The sequence below is a fragment of the Opisthocomus hoazin genome, chromosome 7, assembly GCF_030867145.1.
Source record: "Opisthocomus hoazin isolate bOpiHoa1 chromosome 7, bOpiHoa1.hap1, whole genome shotgun sequence".
Lineage (NCBI taxonomy): Eukaryota > Metazoa > Chordata > Aves > Opisthocomiformes > Opisthocomidae > Opisthocomus > Opisthocomus hoazin.
In genome coordinates this window covers 71,416,647-71,441,144 of record NC_134420.1, presented here as the reverse complement: position 1 = coordinate 71,441,144, position 24,498 = coordinate 71,416,647, and the positions used below count along the sequence as shown (strand labels likewise).

The 24,498-nt window shown below is 48.6% G+C and overlaps 1 protein-coding gene across 2 annotated transcripts in view; it reads right to left on the bottom strand.

Annotated features, from left to right (window-relative positions):
• The window catches only part of DDHD1 (DDHD domain containing 1), a 72,564-nt gene extending 48,479 nt beyond the window's left edge, over positions 1-24,085 (bottom strand). For both annotated transcript variants that reach the window (XM_075427177.1, XM_075427178.1), the window contains exons 1-2: positions 23,383-24,085; positions 4,955-5,128 (exon numbers count right to left, since the gene is read on the bottom strand). In XM_075427177.1, the coding sequence (XP_075283292.1) occupies positions 4,955-5,128; positions 23,383-24,085 (877 nt within the window). The remainder of the gene's footprint in view (positions 1-4,954; positions 5,129-23,382) is intronic.
• Between the last annotated feature and the right edge of the window lie 413 nt (positions 24,086-24,498).

Sequence of the window (24,498 nt, the reverse complement as noted above, 5' to 3'; positions counted from 1 at the left end):
TCAGCAGATCACCGAAAAGGATCAGACGCCACGAGGTGTCAGCAACATCAGGCACCATAAACGCAGTTCATTTTGCAAGGGTGAAAATCAAAGTAACACTACAGGCAGTTTGCTTAGCAGAGGGACCTCGTGCTGAAGCAGTGGTCTCCAGGCTGCCCCATGGAAAACAGAACTTCAGAAATTATTCAGCTAAACACTGTCATAAGCTTTCTGTTACCTTCAGCATTTATGGCTTCATGTGCTCCCACACTGGAAGGTAGCACGGGCATTATGTTACTTAGAGGCCACAGGTTGGAGACCCCTGTTTTGAAACACTCTGCACTTCTGAAGGAAGGTTTTCTTGGATTAAGAGTTTAATAATGGGGCATTTATTCATCAGCATCCTATCACCAACAAAAGCCCTGGATGAAGCTTAGTTAGTTCCTTGTTAATGTGCTGCAATCCAGGAGCAGAATTAATATATCAAATCACTGGAGTGGGAAATCGTTTTTCTAGATGTAAGCGTACTCTCCCATCGTGTATTCCAAAACTAAAGATATGAAGAAAAAAGATGGGCACTGCATGCTGAGCAGCTACCCTTGACAGGTAATGTACTCAGTGCCTGCTATCAGTTTTTGCACAGATGGACTCATTGGTAGAGATCCCTCCACAGGTGGATGGGAAGCAGCATCCCTTGCCCTGTGCTTAAAGAGGGTGACACAAAACTGGGAGGAGTGGTGGATACACTGGAAGGCTGTGCTGCCATTCAGTGAGAGCTGGACAGGCTGGACAACTGGGCAGAGAGGAACCTGATGAGGTTCAACAAGGGCAAGGGCAGGGTCCTGCACCTGGGGAGGAACAACCCCAGGCACCAGTACAGGCTGGGGCGGACCTGCTGGAGAGCAGCTCTGTGGAGAGGGACCTGAGTGTGCTGGGGGACAACAGGGTGACCATGAGCCAGCAGTGTGCCCTGGCTGCCAAGAAGGCCAATGGCATCCTGGGGTGCATCATGAGGAGTGTGGCCAGCAGGGCAAGGGAGGTTCTCCTCCCTCTCTGCTCTGCCCTAGGAAGGCCCCATCTGCAGTGTTGTGTCCAGTTCTGGGCTCCCCAGCTCAAGAAAGATGAGGAGCTACTGGAGAGAGTCCAGCAGAGGGCTGCGAGGATGAGGAGGGGACTGGAGCATCTCTCCTACGAGGAGAGGCTGAGGGAGCTGGGCTTGTTCAGCCTGAAGAAGAGAAGGCTGAGAGGGGACCTTAGAAATGCTTATAAGTATCTGAAGGATGGGTGTCAGGACGACAGGGCCAGACTCTTTCCAGTGGTGCCCAGCGACAGGACAAGAGGCAATGGGCACAACCTGAAGCAGAGGAAGTTCCAGCTGAAGATGAGGAAGAACTTCTTCCCTCTGAGGGTGACGGAGCCCTGGCCCAGGCTGCCCAGGGAGGTTGTGGAGTCTCCTTCTCTGGAGATATTCCAGCCCCGCCTGGACGCGGTGCTGTGCAGCCTGCTCTGGGTGACCCTGCTTGGGCAGGGGGTTGGGCTGGGTGACCCACAGAGGTCCCTGCCAAGCCCCACGATTCCGTGATTCTGTGATTCCATTGCCAGCAATGTACTGAGCAGGCTGCTCAAAAGCTGAGGGCGCGAAACACATAGTAAACTTGCTGGCAATTCTCTTTTCTTCATGCAAAGATTTCAGAGGACAACAAAATAAATAAAGATGACTAAATTGCAAATAAATTGTCAATTGAGTCTTGGATACTAAGTTCCAGGATATCATGTTGCCCCAAGTTAGCCAGCAGAGTAAGAGAAAATTACCCAGCACAGAAGCAGCAAAGTGGAACCTGCTCATAACTTTTCAGCCTACTGCCACAATTTAGAGCATGGCTGGGGTCAAATCAAGAGCCGAAAGCTTGTTGACAAGCTAGTTTTTCATTATTCATGATTCAAAGCGGCATGTTGATACAAGAAAGTAATTATGTCTCAGTACAAGGGCAAGGGCAGGGTCCTGCACGTGGGTTGGGGCAATCCCAAACACAAGTACAGGCTGGGCAGAGAGCGGCTTGAGAGCAGCCCTGAGGAGAAGGACCTGGGGGTGCTGCTGGATGAGAAGCTCAGCACGAGCCGGCGATGTGCGCTGGCAGCCCGGAAAGCCAACCGTGTCCTGGGCTGCATCCAGAGCAGCGTGGGCAGCAGGGCGAGGGAGGGGATTCTGCCCCTTTACTCCACTCTCCTGAGACCCCACCTGGAGTCCTGCCTCCAGCTCTGGAGCCCCCAGCATAGGAAGGACATGGATGTGTTGGAGCGGGGCCAGAGGAGGCCACGGAGATGATCCGAGGGCTGGAGCACCTCTGCTACGAGGACAGGCTGAGGGAGCTGGGGCTGTTCAGCCTGGAGAAGAGAAGGCTCCGGGGTGACCTTGGAGCAGCTGCCAGTGCCTGGAGGGGCCGACAGGAAGGATGGAGAGGGGCTTTTCACCAGGGTGGGTAAGGATAGGACGAGGGGGAACAGCTCTGAACTAAAAGAGGGCAGATTTAGATTAGAGATTAGGAAGAAATTCTTCCCCATGAGGGTGGTGAGGCCCTGGCCCAGGTTGCCCAGAGAAGCTGTGGCTGCCCCCTCCCTGGCAGTGCTCAAGGCCAGGTTGGATGGAGCTCTGAGCACCCTGGGCTGGTGGAATATGTCTCTGCTAATGGCAGGGGGGTCGGAATGAGATGATCTTTAAGCTCCCTTCCAACCCTGACCATTCTGTGATTCTACTAAGAGACTGTTACAGCAGATCATCTTAATTTTGCCAAGGAATTAGATGAGATGACTGGTTTTTCATCATTTACAATGCCTTATCATAGCATTGTAAATAGCCACTTTGCTTCCCAATGATATTTATAGATCTATTCTAACTTTCACTAGTCTTAAATAACAGCTACCTGTAAACCTTGATGGGACTAAAATACGTTTCATACAATTTGTTGCTACAATTTGTTGTAATTGCATCCTGTAGCATTTAAGAAATTTGTCATCTAAATGCAACACTTCTCCACCTAATTATGTTTACTTTACCAGCGATAATGCCAGTTGTAAAGCTTTTCCCAGTGCCACGTGCAGATGGCAATCATGGACGCCAGCTGATCAGACATGTATTGAGAGGCACATTATAATGACAAAACCACTTTTCAGACTTACTGTTAGCTATCATTTTCCTGCAAGTCTCCTATTACTACAAAAAAAAAAATCTATTGAAAGTTATTGATGACTTGACACACATTCCATTTTGAAGTGACTGCATACATAACTCAGGGGGTTTTTTTTGGTTTTTTTTTTTTTTTTTAGACTTTAGTTTTAGAAAAGGCACTGGTGTCTGAATTTGCAGTTTTTTTGTCTGATCTTCAATATTTTCATAAATATCAGGGATTGTATCTTTCTCATCACTCTCTTTAATCTCTCCTACCTCAAATCTGAAAATTTCTGCTCCACAGACCAGACTTTTTCTGAAAACAACTCTCTTCCTTACTCCTTAAGGAGAATCCAAGCACAGGTGAAGCCTGCCTACCTGCCTTCCATCAGGAGTTAAACTACCAAAGGCTGGAAGCGCTCGACAGCCACAAAGATGTGCTTTCCACGTAAACACACACCACCCTACCACAAACATCACTGCATTCACAGTGGGTGTGCAGCTGTACTAGCAAAGCTGAGCTTTGCACCAGCACACTGGAACAATAAATCAGTACAGGCACACAGAAATAGAGGTAAAAGTGCCTTTCAGAAGGGCGGTTGTACAGGCATAGTGCTGTGGCTCAGAGGTCACACCACTTTATGCACCTACCTGATGGAGCTATTAAAGCAGAAGACTGTACTGAAGGCTTGGCCAGAGGAAAAGATCTTTTAAAGTGGTACAAATAGAAAAAAAAATATTGACAGAGTCCTCACTAGCCTTGAGGGGGGTTAGAAACTTAACTACTCTCTGCACTGTTGAAAAATCTCCCTAAGTCAACAAACGATGTTCTGTTTTTGCTTACAGTAATCACAGCAGAACCCTGAATACTGCCTTGCTTCCAATTTATTAACAAGCTTTTACTTGTGTGGTCATGTAGTTCACACTGCTCCATGTTCATGGACAAAACACAGCCATTCCTACACTCTGTAGCTATTTTGTACAAAGTTGTAGTTTACAGAGCTTAAAAATAAAGTTGTATTATAAAGAATAACACAACCAAAACCCTACTAAAATATATTGTGAGGCCTCTGTACTTGCAGCTCTTGGTTTGTAGATTGTTCAAGTGACAACTAACAAACAGAAGGGAAGTGTGAAAGCCAAAAATACTGAACTTTCGCTCTACTATACTTAGCCTGATCAACCAACTCAACTGAGTACATTAAATAACAGATCAGTAATTTCAGAAGGCTACTCTTAAGAACGTTAAATGCATTTGTCTGAGATTCCCAAGAACACTAACTGAACGCCCTCAGCCTGGTTATTAAAATATAAGGACTTTCATAACAGAACGAATGCTCAAGATTTGCTACAGTTGAAAGCTACTCCAATTAAGCCACAGGCTGAACTGGAAGGGAAAATGAAATGTGACCTGTAAAACTGATACTCCCTTAGGACAGAATTAGGGATGCTGGCCAGGGAGCTAACAGCCACTTTGCATTCAGACACTGACTCTTCTTGTCCGATCAAGAGATTACAGTTTGAAGTGAGATTTCAAACACAATTAAAAGGTATAAAACACAAAGCAAAATGGGAACAAGAAATTTATCCATGAATATAATTTTCACAGCTTTCATCAAATGTGCTGCAGCAGGAAATCCTACAACATCAAGATGCACTGAAAAATGGGAGAGCAAACCGATACCTATAACAACGTTCCCCACTGCGCAGGATGGAAAACCATCACAGACCACATTCTTAAACTTCAGAAAAACAGACCCCAGCTGTCCAGAGAACATACTACAAAAACAGTGATCTAAACAGTCTTACCCTCCTTCCCGTCAACAGGTTTTGACACTTCCATGTCAAAGCTCTCTTGCAGCTGCTGGCCTTTGAAGCGGTTGAGGTGCTCCTGTTCTATGAGGTTACTTTCCTCCTCTTCCAGAGGTTGCCACGTACCATCAATAAACCACTGCCCACGCATTACAGGGATCCTTTCTGTTTCTGAAAACCAAATAAGAGGGTTGTGTTTTTTTTTTTCAATGCAATGAATCACAAAGTGGCAGCAGGTAAGAGGGAAAGGGAATTCTCTTTGGTGTTTTGATGAAAAATTTACACTTCCACTGCTGGGACCCCTAACAAGGTAACCACAAATACCTCGAGAAACACCACCACCTTTTCCCACGGGGCTGAAATGAGCAGTGAAAGTAGTGTTAATGCACAAACAGCTGAGCTAACGAGGCCAAGTTTTCAGTCTGTGTGTGAGGATGCGAGAGATGGACAGGCAGATGCAGATTCTGGAAAATTCATTGAGGGTCAAGTTCAAGCAACAGGCCAACTTCAATGGGATATACTCCTCTCTGCCCAGGTGCCTTACGTTTTCGAAAAACTAGGAACTTTGTGAGACTCATGCTCCCATATAAAATTTGACTGATGACAATCACCAGTTCAAAGTCATCAAGAGGATGCAGAATGAGGAGATACAAACCCACTGATGCTTACCCTTACTGCAGAGAGCCTTGTTTCCTTTGAAAATTGCACTTACAATAACCCAATTTACACGTCAGCTAGCATAAGGGTGATTTTTTAAAAAGGAAAGGGTTTTTTAATTAAAATCAGTCTCCCGCCGAGGGCTGTTTTCGGTCACTGCCATTCTAGTTTCAGTTTCAGCACTCCAAATGAGGAAGCTGGGTGCGCAGCATTTGCTGTCCACGTGACAGAAGAGAGAAGTCTACAAAGATGTGTCCTGGTGTCTATTCCTCGTCAGACTGTGCTTGATGCCCACACCAACTACTGGGGCTGCAGGGAGCAAGTATTCTCCCCTTCCATCTACCCCTGCAAGAAAGCTGAAACAATAATATCCATTGTAGCTCAGCTCAGAATTTCTCCTCCTACATCTGGAAAGTCAAGAAGGAGAAATACTGTGTGTGTGCCTGCACTGCACAAGCCTGTAAGACCCCAGCCTCATGGGACCAGCACGGACCACTGACCTCCAGCGCAAGCCGATGTGCGCTGCTGTATATTGCGTATGTATAGAAAGACTCAGCCGAATGCAAACATCTCATGTGTGTACGTACTAACCGCACAAGTTTAGCTCCCCAAAGCAGCGAAGAACTCAACCACAAAAGGAGAGACTCAAAAAAGGAGATGGAGGTGGGGAAAAATAGGCTTTGCTACTCGAAAATCTGTTCCTACCTGGAAGGTGGGGAAAAAGCTGATAAGGACAGCTTAGAACAGAAGCATAAATGTTTTCTGTGGAACAGTGAAGTGAAATTAGGTAAAAACCAACCAAACAAAAACCAACAGAGAGTGTGAATATGTCAGAGTCACAGAGGGAAGGAAGGGAAAGCAGAGATGCCCATCTATCGCCAGACCGGTACAAACACAGCTGGGTGAGGGGACCCAGCCAAGGGACAGTGGCTTTAGCCCAGCTACACCACTCTGGCAGCGCAGCCGTTAGCTCGGGTCACGAAAGCATCTCCCTCACCGAGCCCCACAGCGGGACTGGGCCCAGCCCACTGAGCTCGGTGGTGGTTCAGCAGTCCCTGCACTGCCCTCCGTTACAGCTGGTGCTTGTTGTGCCCGTGGACACTAGTACACACCAGAAGCATTTTTCATACTAACCGCTTGCAGATGAGAATGTAACAGAGAACTGCAAGCACCTCCATGACTTACTTGGACCTCTAAACTATTTTGAGTGCTTCATCCCTCAGACCGCTGCACCTACAAACTGTAATCTCCTTGCAATCATCTCCCCACAGGGTAACTAACACTCAAAATGTTTCCAAAGTCAATTTTGAAACCTTCCCAACACAGATTTACAGGAAAACACTGTTTCTGTAGCACTAGAAATGACAATAAGCCCTTAACACGCCATCTTTGTAAGAGAAGGAGGACATGCTTGCAGGTGATGGCATCCTTCAGCTGGTCCTGCAGAAATTGGCAAGGAGAGGCGAACCGCAGGAGAGCTCGAGGTGGGGAGGGAAGCAGATGCTGGAGGCAGATGATGTGGCGCAAGAAGCCCAGATTACCACTCAACTTCCCAAAACAATGGCTCTGAGTGCTGCCAGCCTCTCCACCCCAGCTTCCCACAGATCCCAGTTTTCCCCTCCCCAGTCCCCCCAGCCCTGTTCAAACTCTCCCACCTTCCTGCCTCCCCACTCTGCCTACACAGTCGGCTCAGGTCTTGCTGGCCTCACCAAAACACAGACAGAAGCAGCACAAGACCCAGTTCTGCCATTCAATTTCTGGTTGCACTGCTAAAATAGCTATTCCACGTAGGAGCCAAATGTTACGTGCTGACTTCTAATGTTTTGCATGTTGATGATCCGTCAGATGAATAAAGAGGTTGGGGTGTTCAAAGGGCATGGTTATTTAATGAAAATTAATCCCAAACATACCAGAAGAACAAAAGGTCTGAGTGGCTTCAAACTGCAGAGGTTAATAGTCACTATAAATGCCATAGAAAATTCAACTGTCTACGAAAATTTAAACTAACTTTGGAGTCTACATCCCATCAATGAAGTGTGAAACATGAATACTTAGTCTTCATGAAATGAAAGTTAACCACAGGCAGTGTTAGCTGTCACCATACACAGGAGCAACTCACCACGCACTTGTCTTTCCCTTTGCTGTATTCCCCCATGTTTTACACCTGCCAGATATCCGTGTTTTTCAGCAGAGCCAATACACACAGACCCAGTGAGGCTGCCCGTACAAAGCAAGCACTGTCTGCAGGAAGAAATGAAATGCACATAATGTGCGAGCGTAGATAAAGGATCCCATTGTTGCTGAAGCAATGACACGACTACGTCAGATGTTAATCCTTACTGGGAAAATCTGTAAGCGACTCCTTAATTCTTGACTAAGCATTCTGAGGAGGCTCCATTCACTGAATCCATAAAAAGATTTTTTATAAAAATAATAATCATATGAACACTATTTTGTACTCCACACCAAATGAATACAAGACATCTCTTCTTTTGGTTTTGAAGGGCTTTAAGTTTTTCACATGGGAATTTCCACCTACGGATTTCTAAAATTCTAAGCATAAAGCACTAAAATAAACATTTTCAGGCGGAGACAAACTTTCCCATAGTGGTTCTTTACAAGAGTAGACTGTAGCACTCAAGAGCAGCTCTCAAACATAAGACGGGCAGTGCCTTTTCCAGAACGGCTCAGCCAGGAAAAACTGGCATGTTCGAAATAAAAGTTTTACTGTGAAATCTTTACGGGCTAGTTTAGTTTGGGAATAAACTAATGTATCTGGCTCTGGGTCTGGAAAGGGCATTTATGTGGAAACATCAATCACTTTCAGATCCAAAGACAAATTATTATGGAGCTTTATTTTCAGGCTAGGACTTTAACACCTGATTGAGGCGAAGCGTGCAGCCCAGCACCCTGAACTAGAAGCTCGCCTTCTCCGACATCCCCAGCGGGCTGGCAGGTTTGAGCACTACGCTGCTGGGAAACCTCAAGAGAAAAGCGCCCGGTAGAGGAAGCGAGTAAATGACATTTCCTCCCATCAGAGGCACGGCTCGGTTTGAAGAAAACCAAACACTGCCTTTCAGAAACGAAACAATTGAATTTGTGATCGCAGCTGACACTTGGTAAAGTGGGAAAAAGCAACTTCCCATTAACAGTTGTGTTTCCAAAACTGAACGATTGCTATAACATTACAAGTGTGTACTGGCGGATTTCAGTCCAGATAAAAGTCTAACTCCAACTGCGATGATGATGACGATGATCTACTGATGCCACAAGTCACCAGCTCCAAAAGCAAGTGGCAGTTCAGTTATGAAGAGAGGTACATCAGCACTAATTACACTGAATACTCGGGGTTGGGTGGGGAAATGAGGTGTCTGCAACACAAGAGGAGATTTTTCAGCATAATCTGTGGACTGCGGGAAAGAGTAAAGGCCCACCTTCATCAACACATTTCCCCTGGATCATCTTGGGCAGGTGCTGTTATTATAAGATTTCTCTGTGATTTACCAGATGATCTATAAGGCCCCTTCCAAACCAAACCATTCTACAATTCTATGAGAACTTGACACAAGCTATTACAGTAACCACCATTAAAAAGCGATGAACCAATATTGCCATTTTAGCACCCAGTTTCACTCATTCCTCTCCACCTTCAATAAATCCACTTGTGTGTTGGATACTCAGATGATTTTAGAAAACTTTAACTACATTCAGTCATTTTTGTTTTACAAGAAAATCAAATCCACTGATGTTCATGTTGTAATTTAACTTTTTTTTTTGCCAATACAGAATTCCAAATCTATAATATGAATTGCTGTTTATCTTTGTCCCTCCAATCTTGATCGCTAGGAAAGGATTTGCCTTGATTTCTTTACTCCCTTCAGTCTTATGCCATATAATCTGCAGTTGGCAGTGCTTCAAACTGAAGGATACCAATATGTTTGGCCAGTTCTACATTTGCATGGTTTATTTACACAAGAATTTCTCAATAAATCTGAATGGCAGCGATTACGAGTTGATGAAAGGCTCTTTATTCTAATTAGTCATACATATTTTACCACTTTCAGGAGGAAAATAGTTTGAGATCTAGACTGCAACTAAGGATTTATTTATTTTTACACAAAAAGGACTCTTTTTCTTGAAAATCCGAAGAATAAAAGAATACAAATACTGTAATTAATGATGTGATAAGAAGGCAAACGATTTGCATTATGATAATAATCTAAATCCTCGTAACAAAGATTATGTTACACTAAAAAATGTATGCATCATATAGTATACACATGTGTGGCAGCTTATGTCTGTACCTCAGCTACCCCTTTTTTGTGACGATCTTTCCACTGTGTGATCACATCCAATATAAATGGCACGAAAAAGGTAACTAATCCATCAGAATGCGGTATGAAAAGTAATAACTGAGCAGAATTTGCCTCCATTTCTCTTCTTGTACTACTACATGAACACTTTCATGTGTTCCCTGCCACCACATTGGCTGAAAGGGTGTACACCTCACTTTCAAGACCGTACAGCTCAGATATGGCTCATACAAGCCTCTTCCACCTTGCTCAGTTCAGAACCGGGAAACTGTTGCAAAACTAAATGATGCAGAGATAATCACTAAAGGTTAACAAACAGAGCTTAAACCAGCAGCCAAAAGGATGTCTGCCTTGAAAATCCCAACACCAGCGAGCACGCAAACTGGAAGATAAACAGAGTAAAATTACAAGAGCAAGATTTAGCAAACTTCTGTTTCATTGCTTCAAAGCTGAGGTCCTGCTCAGATGGCTTGATGGCAAAGCCAAGGCACTGCTGGCAGTATTCACTCCTCAGTCTCAAGACAGCTGTAATAATTTACCCACAAATGAGACCTAAAAGGTTAATACAACACTCAGAAATTTAAATTAAAGCCTGCGTTTTGCTGAATTGACCATCCCAATTTCCCAGCTCTCCAAGCCCAAAGCCAAGAGGTTGGACAAGAAGCACAAACTCATAAAAGGCAGTCAGCTCAAGATGACGCTTTCCAGTGTAGCGATTTCAGATTCCTGCTTTTCAGCACAGTAATTTCTGTTCCTTAAATGAGACTTCCTTACTGCTGCGGTTGCAAACAATTTGCAGTGCGTGAGGGTAACATCTGCACAAACTGGAGGTACCTGTGAGGCTGCCATATGTGACATCTCCAGCTGACAGCTATTTAAATAATAACGAGAAGTGCCCACACATTTACCAAGGGAAAAAAAATCTGGCCAAAAACAGTCTTTTTTTTTTTTCCCTTCCCCCCATAAAGGTCCGTTAAAAGCGCTGAACATCATAGGTCTCGGAGCACAGCACTCCTAGCAATTCTAACACACACTAGAACCTGAACGGTGACACGAGCCACTGAAATAAATGTATGCCAGGGTAACATCACCTGTTGAAGATTTCTTAAAATTTCCTATCCATTCTTATTGTGTCAGGCCTAAAATTCTATTTTGGGTATATCAACTACCGCACCAACCAGAATATTTTTCCCTAGTGCAAACACTGTGAAGTGTAAGGACAGGTATTGCTCGACCTCTGCATCAGCGTGCATCCCACCCACCCAGCAGCCACAGCCACTACGGCCGCCGCAGCGATAATGATTTGCAGGTTCTATTTTTGCCGACGCAAATGGACAGGGTGCAGTTTGCAGGACAAGATCTGGTCCTCTTACTTGGTTCCCTCGTGGCTGGGTTTGTAGAGTCTCGTGAAGAGAAAAGAAAAAGGTTTATTATAAGAATAGACGGTTACAGAAACGGGTCCTGAGATTGCAGATTCCTGTGTTTTACTGTCAGTGACATGATCGTGCATGCCAGCTGAACTAACAGATGTCATAATAAAACAGACCAAAACTAAAATGTTACTATTTCATGTTTGGTCGGTAACATAACAGACTTTTTGACCTTTTGTTTTAATAGCTTAATGTTTACAGCTTTCTAGCTATTCCCTGACATATCCTTTCAGAATAGAGCAGGTCACTGACATTGAAATAAATGGAGCCACTCGTTTAATCGCAGCCCTGGTGACCTTTGTTTAACCACAAACACTGCACAATCTGGTCTGCTCTTTCAAAAGTAACAACGTAGCCTGAAGAGGAGTTCAAGGGTGAAATCCTGGCCTCAGAAAGCTTCACCCATACAGAGTCAGACTTCTATTTTTCATTCAGTGTCTGAGATGAAAAAAGACTTCATTCACCGAGCAGGAAAGGATATTATTCTGCTGGTCCATCAAATAATTCTAAATTGCATTATTGAAGCAATTTTGAAACTACAGGCGGAAGTTACTTTTGAGTTTCACAGAGACTGAGCATGTTATGATTCACATAGATGGGACTTTCTTTCCAGACTCCGATCTACAGAGCAGCTAGACACGCGAGCCTCCGCGTTTGCTTCAACGTTAGCTGCACCAAGGGAGGAACGCACACTTCGCTCCACTGTAAACGTGAAATCACCTCCGTTTCACCAAGACCCCACAAAACATATAAGCAACAGCTTGTAACTGTTTTTCCCTGAACCACTTTTAATCCCTTTATGCTACGAACTGAGCGATCCAAACCAATAACAAAAGGCTGATCTTTGGGGCTGGTTCAAATGTCAAACATGGAAGGAACCCCTCAAAAAGTGAAGAACGCCCTCAAAGTCATCTCTCATTTCAATTGCTATCTATCACCCCAAAATATAGTGTGTATCATGTTTTGCAAGAAGGATTTTTCTGGTTTAAGATAGTAGTTTAAATCACATCTCTACATTTGCTCTTTACACAGACCTGAACCCAACAGTCCAAGTCAAAATCCTTACTAGCCGTGTCAATGACGAGCGGGAACTGCTCATCAAACACCCCCGGATTGCTGAACCACGAAACAGGGCTACAGTCTTAAGTTCAGAGCTTTATTTTTATTGAATCCTTATCAATTAAAATAGTTTACCAAATTTCAATACTGAAGTGAAGCGCTTCCACCACCAGCGCTTGCTGCCGGAGTCAGTACGCTGTAGGATCTAGTCCCCGATCAGCTCTTTTCTCACCCAGAGAAACCTGCGTTTTTTGAAACTGTGTTAGCTGAAAGCTAAACCAACCCACAAAAGAATGACTGAGCCATGTGAGAAACACGTACGTACCTCCCAGAATGTAAGCACATGCTCAAATCCCACTGAAAGTCACAGGACTGTTGCACAATCACACCCTCAGCTCTAAGTGTGTGTGCTCTCCTGGCTCGTCAGCTGGTCTTTCTTAGCGAGCTCTCGCCAGCACCGAGTTGCAAGGGTCACGTACAGACAGTTCGAGCAAGTAGGTTCCTATACAGCAGTGTCTTTTAGAAAAAGAAGAGCCAGAGTTTTCCTGTGCGTACCCCAGACCTAATGAACAAGATGAAGATCTTCAAGGGCATGCTAACCTTCGCTCTCAACTCCTTCTCCCTTCTCCTCTGCAGGGATTTCTTTTTCCTGCGCTCTCCTCCTGGCCTCACTTCCTTTTTCTGTCTGCTCCACCCCAACTCCAGACTCCCCTACACTTTCATCCCCAGAGTTCACTTTTTCCTTCAGTTTTTTTTACCCTATAGTTTCTTCCCCCTTGAAAACCAGCAGGATTTTAGTTTCTTTCGTCTTAAATATCACTGCCTGGGACCCCATTTGCAGCTCGTACTCCCTTCAGCCCAGCGCTCGCTAACCGTGCTACTTACAACATCTGCTATCTCTGGAGCTTCTCCTCTTCAGTTCCACACCAGGCTCACTCTCGTGCAGCTTCAGCTACTTGCAACCCACTCAAAAAGATCACACCACACTGGTGACCTTTTCTCTGGCCAACACCCAAACCCACGACATCATCTTAGAATCACAGAATGGTTTGGGGTGGAAGCGACCTTAAAGCTCATCCAGTCCCAACCTCCCCGCCACAGGCAGGGACACCTTTCACTAGACCAGGTTGCTCTTCACTTTTTTCAGCCTTACAGACACCACTGACAGAACTGCTCATGCTTCTTGCTTTAATTTCTTGCTCTTTTGCAAAGTTTCCTTCCATCTAGTCCTTCTGCTTACTAACTGACAGTGTCAAGTCTTACAGATGCTTGTTGTGCTCCTCTCATGGCAAAAAGAAGCTCTGCCCAAGGTCTCTCTTTGCCTCCAGTATCATTTTTTCCCTTGACAGCATCTCCCCCTCGCACACATACATGCAGAAATTCACATGTCATTTATTTTTAATCTAGCCCTGTCACCTCCCAGTTACAGCCCATCCTATTTGTTTGATATCTGCATAGTCGAATCAGTATTCAAAGCTTGAATTAAGCCAGAACAGAACTCCCGATCCTTCTCACCCCACAAACACTTTCTGCTTTCTCAGCCACAGGAGCTAACACCCTTCTGCCTGTCACCCATAACTTATAATCCAAATTTTCCCTGCACCTTTGTCTTCTTCCTTGTTGACCACATCCAGCAGGAAAACTGCTGGACTACATCGAAGAGCAAACGCAACTCGCTTTCTAAGCTGACTCCATCACAGAATCACAGAATCACAGAATAGTAGGGGTTGGAAGGGACCTCTGTGGGTCATCTAGTCCAACCCCCCCGCCGAAGCAGGGTCACCTACAGCAGGCTGCACAGGACCTTGTCCAGGCGGGTCTTGAATATCTCCAGAGAAGGAGACTCCACAACCTCCCTGGGCAGCCTGTTCCAGTGCTCCGTCACCCTCAGAGAGAAGAAGTTCCTCCTCATGTTCAGACGGAACTTCCTGTGCCTCAGTTTGTGCCCATTACCCCTTGTCCTGTCACTGGGCACCACTGAAAAGAGCTTGGCCCCATCCTTAGCTACTTTGTTGTAGCCGACAGCATCTGCTGGAGAGCAATTCTGTGGTTCTGGTATCATTTACAAGAGTAAGACAACAGATTCGTTTTGCTTAAACAATGCTTGTAAATCAAGCATAAAAGCTGAGGACACAGAAGAAACGCGCCCTCAAAGACACATCCAAGCAAAGTGCTGACATCTCCCACCTGTTCTAGTAAAAGCATCCTAAACATTGCAAGTTCTCTCTACTGAAAGAAGGAAAGGTGCCAGAGACCACAAACATAAACAGAATATACATGCGAACAAAGGAAACTTGTGATTTAATACATGGAGCACTGCAATCTAAAAACGGTTTCATTTGTGTGCGTTAGGCCTTCTGGCCAGGAGGGAGCTGGCCAGAACGAAGCTACAAAACACTTTTGGAAGGATGGTATGGTAAGAACAGAAGCAAAAAAGTGAAACCCAGGAAAGATTTTGAGTAGCAAAAGTTACGCTTTACCGTGCCATGTAAACTATCGGTATTTTATTTGCAAAAGAATCACATACCTGGAGAGAAAGGCAAGAAAATAGCATTCAGGAACTCAACCTTTGATCAAAAAGTCCTTTACATCAAGGAAATGGCATCAACCAAGTTCAAAGCCTGTCCAACACATGTCCTGAGCATGCTGTAAAGCAACTAAAAATGCGTTCTGCTGCTAAGAACAGACTAAAACACATGCAAGTGTTGCCTTTGTTGGCGTGGCGACCTGGTTCAGGAACGGCACGGCGACCAACCCCAGGCCGCTCGGGCCATCAGCTCGCAGACACCAATGTGGTGGACGGCAAATGGCGTTTATTGACGGGTAGCACAGTATTATATAGCTTAGGTTTACAGCGTCACTTCCGTCTGCTTACACCTATGGGCTAAACGCTACTGGTTATCAGGAGAGGAGGGGGGGCCTACCTTTCCGTACAGCACGACATCTTCCGACCGCCAGGCCCTAACTATCCACATTTCCCCCCTCCTTATGCTTAACTAAATAGGTTAATATAAAATATAAAAGTGTTAATACTTAACCTTAAGACTTAAACTTAATATCTGGCCAGACTTAACCTTACTTAACCTTAACTACAATTTAAAAAATGTAAATATTAAAATCTTACAATTACAAAGATAAGGTACCTTAGACAAATGCATTTGTAAATTAGCTAAAATATAATCTTAAAAATTCTATTGTTATTCTTATTCTTATTCTATATTGTACAGTAGTGTTAAAAAGTATATGCTATAAACTTGAATAGAAAACATAAGGCACAGTAAACAGGTAGAAGTTAACTTTTAGGGACGATTGAGGGTAACACTGGGTAGGTACATTTTTAAAGCAGTTGTTGGTGTTCTACGAACATGATGTTAACTTTCTCTAGCCGACTCTTGACGAATGACACGATCTTGTTCAGTATACAGGGTCCAAAAATTAGTGTCATTACGATCATCGCAATCGGCCCTATCAAGGTGGATATCAGGGTGGTTAACCATGGCGAATGGTTAAACCACGACTCAAACCATCCTTGTTGGGCTTCTTTGTCTCTTTTTCTTTTTTCTAGACCTTCTCTAAGTTTGGCCATGGTATCTCTGACTACTCCGGTGTGATCAGCATAAAAACAGCACTCTTCCCCTAATGCAGCGCAGAGGCCTCCCTGTCGCAAGAAAAGAATATCCATTCCCCTCCTATTTTGTAACACAACTTCTGATAGTGAGGAACTTCCAGGCTTGGACAGAACGTTTGCTGACTTGTCATCTTCTTTGGTCACCGGGGTATACGGGTTACGGGGGTGTCCGATGATCCGGTCCTGTGAACAAAAACTCACAGTTTTCATTAGTTTTACTCTGGCTAGTATGGTGCGAACAGCCACCTGGATCGGGGTTAGATGCTCTTCCTTCGCGACATGCTTAATCATGTCTGCGATACTCGACCCCGCTGATAGTGATCGCAGGATTTCTTTGGTTGTTGAATTACACTGCTGATGTAAACATTCTGCTACGACCGGGCCTTTTGCCTCCACAGGCAAGGCTGATGAATCGACCGCTGCTTGGAGACGATCCACAAATGTTGTGAAACTCTCACTTTCACTTTGCTTAATTGTGGACCATGGCGATGGTTTGGCAATGACTCTAGAGGCTATGCGAATAGCTTCTCTGGCCGCACGAGTAGTTGTAATGACTTCATGGGCCCGCAGGCCCTGGGCTTGTGCCTGGGGAGTAATCATTGTGGGATCTGTGCCCATTAACCGCTGCAGGCTGGAGCCATGCAGTGGATGGTCTGCCCCAGTTACTTGGGCCAATTGCCTCGCACAGTTGTCCTCCCATTCTTGTTTAAAAACGATCATCCCTGCCCCGTCAAAGATCAATCTACAAGTTTGTTTTATATCGAACGGGAGCATATCGTCTCCCCTGAAGACACCATCTATGAGGGCGGAGACCATGGCAGAATTAAGGCCTTTATCTGCGATTGCCTTAACAATCGCTTGTATATCCTTAGGGTTTATCGGTGTGTGGACCCTCTGTCCCCTGTCCGTCACCCGGACCGGGAACGCTAGTGCGGCCGATGGGGTCCAGTCGGCGCACGTAATCTTTATTTTCCTCCAGTCCGTGAGAGGGATTTCTCCCCCTCGCGGTTTCTCTTTAATTTGGATGGGGATATTTTGGCTCTTGACTTTATTTATCTTTGTTTTCTTCTCTTCTAAACTTAAATTAGTTACGAGCCACTCATCCCCGCTAGTGTTTGAATCGGAGTCGGAACTCGACTGACTGGTTACTTCCGGTCTCCAGTACATTTTTGCCGAGCTCCGGCCCCCTCCCCTATGGGCGGGCCGCTCCTCCCCCCGCCCGGGCCCGCCCCGCCCTCCGCTCGGCGGGGTGCCCACCTCACAGGCGCATCTTTTGAAATGCACGCGCCGGTTGGCTCTCTGCCCCCCGCTGGCCCCCCTTTCCCCTTCTAGGTCGCTCCTACCGCTCCTCTCCCCCCTGTTCTCCTCCGCCTCCCCTTTGTGTGCGCTTGATAACTTTAGCGCTTCCTCCCTGTTATCACCAAAGGAATTTTCATCCCGCCTTTCCCCTTTGTGCTCGGTGCCATCTTGGGGCGCATAGGGCGGTGGTGTGGCCCAGACTTTATTAGACTCTGTTTCTTTCGCGGCGCCCCTAGCCTCCTCAGCTAACCCGCCCCAGAAGGATTTAGCTTGTTTCTCTCCCTCCGTAAGCGGATCGGGGTCCGGGAGTTGAGGGGACGTGTCGCCCTCTTGCTGATTTTTAGGCTCAGCAGAACCGTTATCGTCTGGGGGGTGCGAAGTCTGTGTAGCTGCCCCGATTCCCAATTTTGGGGTAGCTAACAAACAGTTCTTTGCCGCCTTCCAGGTCTCCTGCTCTTGTATAGCTTTCTGCAGGGCCTGCACGACTTTCCCCCACGACTTAAGCTTTTTCCCACAACCCGAGGACATCGTTTCCTCGGCTAACGCTTTAGTGCACTTATCCCACACCTCAGGGTGGAGAATATCCACCGGCTGGTCAATGACCCCAATTTGCAAAAGCCTCGCAACTGCGAGCGTAAAATCTTTGGGCTTACAATCAATTCCCCACTGCTTATGTAATTGCAATACGACCTTCACAAGGGCTTCCATCCTCCTTGTTGGTCCGGGAGCGTCCTCCCCGCCGGGCTGGTCCTGCCGCTCCGGCCGCCGTTCACCCGACTCCAGGCGAGTCTTTCCCGGGTTTCGGCACCACTTGTTGCCTTTGTTGGCGTGGCGACCTGGTTCAGGAACGGCACGGCGACCAACCCCAGGCCGCTCGGGCCATCAGCTCGCAGACACCAATGTGGTGGACGGCAAATGGCGTTTATTGACGGGTAGCACAGTATTATATAGCTTAGGTTTACAGCGTCACTTCCGTCTGCTTACACCTATGGGCTAAACGCTACTGGTTATCAGGAGAGGAGGGGGGGCCTACCTTTCCGTACAGCACGACATCTTCCGACCGCCAGGCCCTAACTATCCACATGCAAGCCACAAACATACTGAAAAACTCTTGATTCCAAATCCTTAATTTTCATCATGCCTCATGAATCTTTCAACACTATTTCTGTTTCAGAATACAAGACAAAACCCGTAAGCTAAACACACAGCCTCAGAAGAACTATCAGACGTTGATTAAAGCTGCCAGGCGAGAGGTCTAGCGGGGCCTCCAGATGGGTTTGGGGTTGCCGGTCTGTAAACTGTCACCACGCGCATCGATGCTGCCAGCTCTAGGGAAGGTACGAGCACCCAGCGCTCCCGCACAAAGCAGACAGCGCAGAAGCACCTCACGGCTCCGAAATGTCGATTTTTAGTCTTGGAAGTGCAGCTCAAAGAACCATCAGTGGCCAAGGTACCAAAGGCTTACTTACTGCTGATCCCTACACCAAAACAAGGACATTATTAAAATAAAAAATTCGCTAAGAAAATAGCATTTTGTAATCAGCCGGTGCCAAGCATCAACCACTACACTCCAAGATTTTTAGTAATCTTGACCGACTCTAAGTTCTGAGGGCAGAAAACACTGCCCCAGCATTCACGTCTCATTTTGCAAACGCTCAACCTGCAGAGGCTTTTCACAAGACGCTCACGCCTGCCTCTTCTTCCAGTTTACAAAGCAGCTCACAGAGAGCTCATAAAAGAAAATATGGGGTCTTGGATATTGCTTTCAGTCCAAGCTTCAAGGCAGCTGAAATAGTTTTTTAAAGCTGCCCAATTCCAGCCTAAGCATACAAATTTTAAAATTAAGACCCAGTGGTCCACTCTGTATTCGCAGGTATTTCCAGGCTAAGGTCAGTAAAGTATCTTCTATACCAGTACAGCAGAAGTTACTCTTACATCTTCACCCAGAGATGGTCCTAGTGAACAAATTTATTTTTAAATACAAGATGTATTCTAATTACTAGACTTCTGCGATTATTAGGTATGAAAACATACATGTTAAAAAAACCCTCAAAAAACCCCTTAACAAACCTGTGTGTGGGAGTGGAGCGTTTTATCCTTCCCTAAAAGGCCATGTTCCACAGACTCCCCAAATGACTGTAGAAATGGGGATTGAACAGACTTACTCAGGACTTTGAAAACTAGACTGAGTAACTCTATAGAAAAACGGTTGTAAAGCAGCCCTCTTCAGCTGGGAGGCCAGAAAAGGGCTGGATAATTTAAGAACATTCAAACAGAAGACCCTTGTATGAAATATCACTCGTTGTTATGTCCACAGAAGATAAGCAGCAGCCCAACTCAAAGTTTCACACTTATCTGGAAGCCTACACTAATAATTTTAGCCCTCTTGCACCGTCTTTGCAAGTTCTACAATACTAATTAAATAAATCCCCAAGGTCACAAGGTAAGGATAAAATTCTCAGTAATTAATCTGCTCAAATTGTAACTCAGCCTGATATTGCAAACGAATCCTGTGATGTCTGAAGATGTGGAGTGAAAGAATATTTCAGCACATGCCAAGCTATAATCAACATTTCCCTGTCATTAAGACGCCACAACAGCTGAAGAACTGTCAGCTCGTTCAGTATTGTAGCTGTGAGATAGCAGCCTTCCCCGTAGTACAGCACACCCGCGTAAAAGAACAACAAAACGGGCAAGAACAACAAAGATAAAAGCTTTTGACCTTTGCTCTGAACTGAAAATGTGAATCAGCAGAACCAGACAGCAGTACTGTACTCTTCAACAGGCACCTTGGCATATTTTAAGTCGGTTGTACTCATCACACTCCACGCTCGTGCGATCAGAGAGCGAGGTTCTCCTCTCTTACTCACGGGCTTTGCTAGTGCGAGATCTGGTTTGCCACCACCAGCTCCCTCCCACGCTACGGTGAACCAACCTAGTAGCTACCCTTCGGATCCACAATTACATGCACGCCATCAAACGGGAATAATTTGGGAATAACGGCCACGCTGAGGCCTTCAAAAGCACCGATGAGACTGAATCCTTGGGATCTGACCTGGCTGTCTTCTCAGGTCTGGATGCAGCTGTTGGGATGAAAGAATGGGAGAAAGGCAAGAGGCAAGGAAACGTGCAAGCGAAGGAGGAGTTAGACCAGAAGACACTGACAGACCCTTGAAACGCCAAAAGTTTATCTTAGTGTCTCGAAGGAGCAGACTTGCTAATAAGAAAAGACTTGAGCACTCTCCTTAATCAGCTTTCTGAGGAGTAGAAAACATCCCCGTCATTAGCCTGCTCAGGACCACGAGCTTCTTTCTCCCCTTCCTAGCACCGCTTTTGTGCTAACCTCTGGGATTCCTTCTTCCAAGCATCAGAAATCATCTCCGCACGGCGTGTGTTGTCATTTGAAACATCTGCTCCTCAGGCTTACGGGGACTGAATCAGCTTCCAAAACAGACAAGGCACAGTGTCAAGAAATTAAACCTTTAAGCTGCTGCTGAGCACAGCCTCATGCTCCCATTACCGGGAGCAATCCCGCCTCACGCGACAGCTCTGCTCACTCGCTCCCCTCGCTCCCTACGGCACAGTTACAAACGGGACAGCGGCAGTTTCCCCATCCCCTGGATGACCTGCATCATCTCTTTCCAGTAACCCCGTGGCAGATGAATCAAGGACAAGCAGCAGGGGCTGGAGGGTGGTGATGACCCACAGAGGTCCCTTCCAACCCCTACTATTCTGTGATTCTGTGATTCTGTGACAGAGAGAACCACCTCCACTTTCTGCTCAAGCAGCTGTGCCCAGGTTCCTCCAACTCAAAACACATGTGGGCCGTGGTCTCTGTTTCCTCCTTGAGCTCAGCGTCTGTCTGCTGGGGATACGACTTGAAAGACAGATTGTCACACCACAAGTGAACTGTACCACCTGGTATTGTCACTTACGGATCTCCTTCCTGTAAAGATGCTGATAAAGAAGAGGGGAAGCAGCAAAAAAGCCTTAGTTTTCATATCTGAAACAGTTCTGCTGTTCCTCTGCGACTCCCATCTGAATCTCAAAGATAGTCAGAGAAGACAGAAACCTGTCTGCCACTCGCCCAAGTCCGTGCCAGGACAGCAGCTATCGCTCGGCCACTCTGCGTCTCTCACTTTACTCCACACCATTTCCCTCCTCCTTGAAGGAATGCCGTTGGAAAGCAAGTCCTCAGGGATGGCAGCTGGTCTGCTCCAGGAGAGCAGATGCCCACTCGTCCAGCGAGATGCTGGGAGCCATTCCCTCCAAAGGAGGTGGCAGAAGAGCTGAGGCGCCTGCTCTTCTTTCATCTCTGTTCCCCGAGGTCCCCTCTCCTCCAGCAAAGGACACACCAACACAAGGCGAAGGGTACATCACCACCTCATTTTGGAGTTGAGGAGGTAGAGCAAATTCTCCTCCATCAGAAGGGTGAGGACTGTGTGCAGATCCGAGACGCCTGTTGCACCCCCTCCAGCAGAATGGAGAAGACCCCTTTCAAGCCCCCTCCCAGTGCACAGGTGATGGGGAAGAGGAGACAAAGCACAATATTACCACTTTCCGAGCGGAGAGGACAAGGGTTGCAGAGAAGCCAGCTATCAGCCCTGTCTTCCACCATTCCTTGCTAGAGCAGAGGGACCAGAAGCGTGCGTGCGGCAGGGAGGCAGTGGACCAACAATTGCTGTTTCTACCCTGCTCTTGCTGAAGGAAGGGTGGGCATCTTGAGGGGAGGGGGAGCATGTTGCAGGCAAATATCCACCCTCACTCACCCTTTTGCTTAGGAACAGGGAAGCGTAAGCAAGAAGGTCCTCAGTCACATTCCCTCCTGATTTCTTCTGCATGTGTCAACACACCAGAAGATGCCCAGACCCCCCTTCCTCCTGTCCAGAGCACGAACACCCAGACCCCTGGCTCCTCCAGGTGCACACGCACGGGGCGGTGAGAGAGGGAAAGATGCCCAGTTCCCCCCACATCTGGAAGCGGGCGAAGAGGTGCCCGGTACCCCCTGGACCCTGCATGTGGGGCGAGGGTTCCCCAGCACTTTTTGTCCTTCAGGTGTGTTGCTGGGGGGTCCAGTGCCCACGGGATGCCCACGCCGCTTCCTTACTGGTGTGCCTGGGAGGGTGGGATGCCCAGCATCACCCTCCCCGCGCCTAAGACTTGGAAGAGGAATTCCCAGTCCTTCCCCGCTTGGGTATGGGCGAGAGATGGGCACCCAAGGGTCCCCTCTCCCTAGAAAACGTTTTACCCCTCACCCCCAGGCGCACATGGGCAGCAAGTGGTGCCCCATCCCCTCATATGAGCTGGTGTGAGGGGCTCACCCCCCCCAGTTTACCTACTGGGGGGCGCTGGAGGGGGACAAGCAAGGGCTGCCCGGTGTCCCCACGGTGGGTGGAACACGGTGCGGGGTCTCTGTGTGTCAGTGTGAGGACACCGGGACCCCCCACCCCATTCCCCGAGGGAAGGGAAGGTAACACCCACCCCCTAATCCCCAGGGGAGGGGTAGGGGAAACCCCCTCCACCCCCAAATCCCCAGGAGAGGGGTAGGGGAGACGCCCCCCCCATCCCCTCGGGAGGGGAAAGGGGACACCCCCTCTCCGGTCCCTGGGGGAAGAGAAGGGGACACCCTCTCCCTCCATCCCCAGGGGAGGGGAAAGGGGAGACCCCTTACCCTTCCATCCCCAGGGGAAAGGAAAGGGGAGACCCCCTACCCTTCCATCCCCAGGGGAAAGGAAAGCGGAGACCCCCTACCCTTCCATCCCCAGGGGAAAGGAAAGCGGAGACCCCCTGCCCTTCCATCCCCAGGGGAAAGGAAAGCGGAGACCCCCTGCCCTTCCATCCCCACGGGAGGGGAAAGGAAACCCCCCTCCCCAATCCCTAGGGAAGGAGAAGGGGACCCCCCCCAATCCTCGCGGGAGGGGAAAGGGGACATCCCCCAGCCCCCATCCCCAGGGGAGAATAAAGGGGACACCCCCCCCACCTCCATCCCCACGGGAGGGGAAGGGGAGACCCCCCCCCACCCCCGCGGGAGGGACTCACGGTTCCAGTAGACGGGGTAGCTCTCCGCGCTGGCCACGTCCACCTCGTAGAGCCCGCTCCGCACGCACACCGGCTCCACCGCCGCCTCCTCCTCCTCTCCCTGCCGCCCCCCGGCCGGGCCGCCGGGGCCGAGGGCGCGGTAGGCCAGCTCGATCCGCAGCGAATCGTACCCGATGAAGGGTTTCCAGGTTTTCCGGTCCTCCCGGTAAAACCAGCGCACCTCCTCGGCGCCCAGCTCCCGCACCACCTCATAGCGGGGCCGGCCGCCGCCGCCCGGCCGCCTCCTCTCCGCCGCCACGGAGAAGCCGCTGCCGCCGCTCTCGCTGCTCGCCAGCCCCGCTCCCTCGCTGCCCTCCCCGCCGGTGCCCGTCGAGTAACGCAGCGAGGCGCCGGATTCGGCCGAGTCGAAATCGCCGCCGCCGCCGGCCTCGTCGCTCAGGCTGGGCTCCCGCGGCAGGGCGGCAGCCGCCGGCTCCGGCTCCCCCTCGGAGGAGGAGGTGGAGAGCGCGGCGCGGAGGAGCGGCGCGGAGCGGCGGGGCGGCCGGGCTCGGGGATGCTGAACGCCGCGGCTCTCCTCCTCCTCCTCCGCCGCTCCCTCCTCGCCGCGGGCCGCCCGCTCGGAGCAGCCGCCGCCGCCGTAGCCGCTGGCTTCGCCCGGCGGGTCCCAGGCGGCCCGCGGCGAGCCGGGCTCGGGGTAATCCATGCCGCAGCGCGCCCGGCCCCGCCGGCGCCGCCTCGCCCGCCCGCCCCCGCGCCGCCCCGCTCCCCTCACGCCCGGCCCGCGGCTGCCGCAGCCGCCGCCGGCTCCGTCCGGGCGGGGGCGGTGCCGCGTCGTCACGCGCGGCGCGACGCGAGCCCGGGGGGGCGGGGCCGGGAGGTGGCACGCGGCCTGCGGGAGGAAGGGAGGGGGGGCGTGAGGGGAGCCCTCAGGCGCTGGGGGGGGGGGTGGTGAAATCCCCTCAGAGACACGGCCTGCAGCCCCGTCAGGTTGTGTGAGGGAGAGAGACCCCCAGAGACAGCCTGCAGCCCTGTCAGTGCGTGTGTGTGCGTGAGACACCCAGAGACAGAGCCTGCAGCCCTGAGTGAGACCCTCAGACACAGCCTGGAGATCCTGGG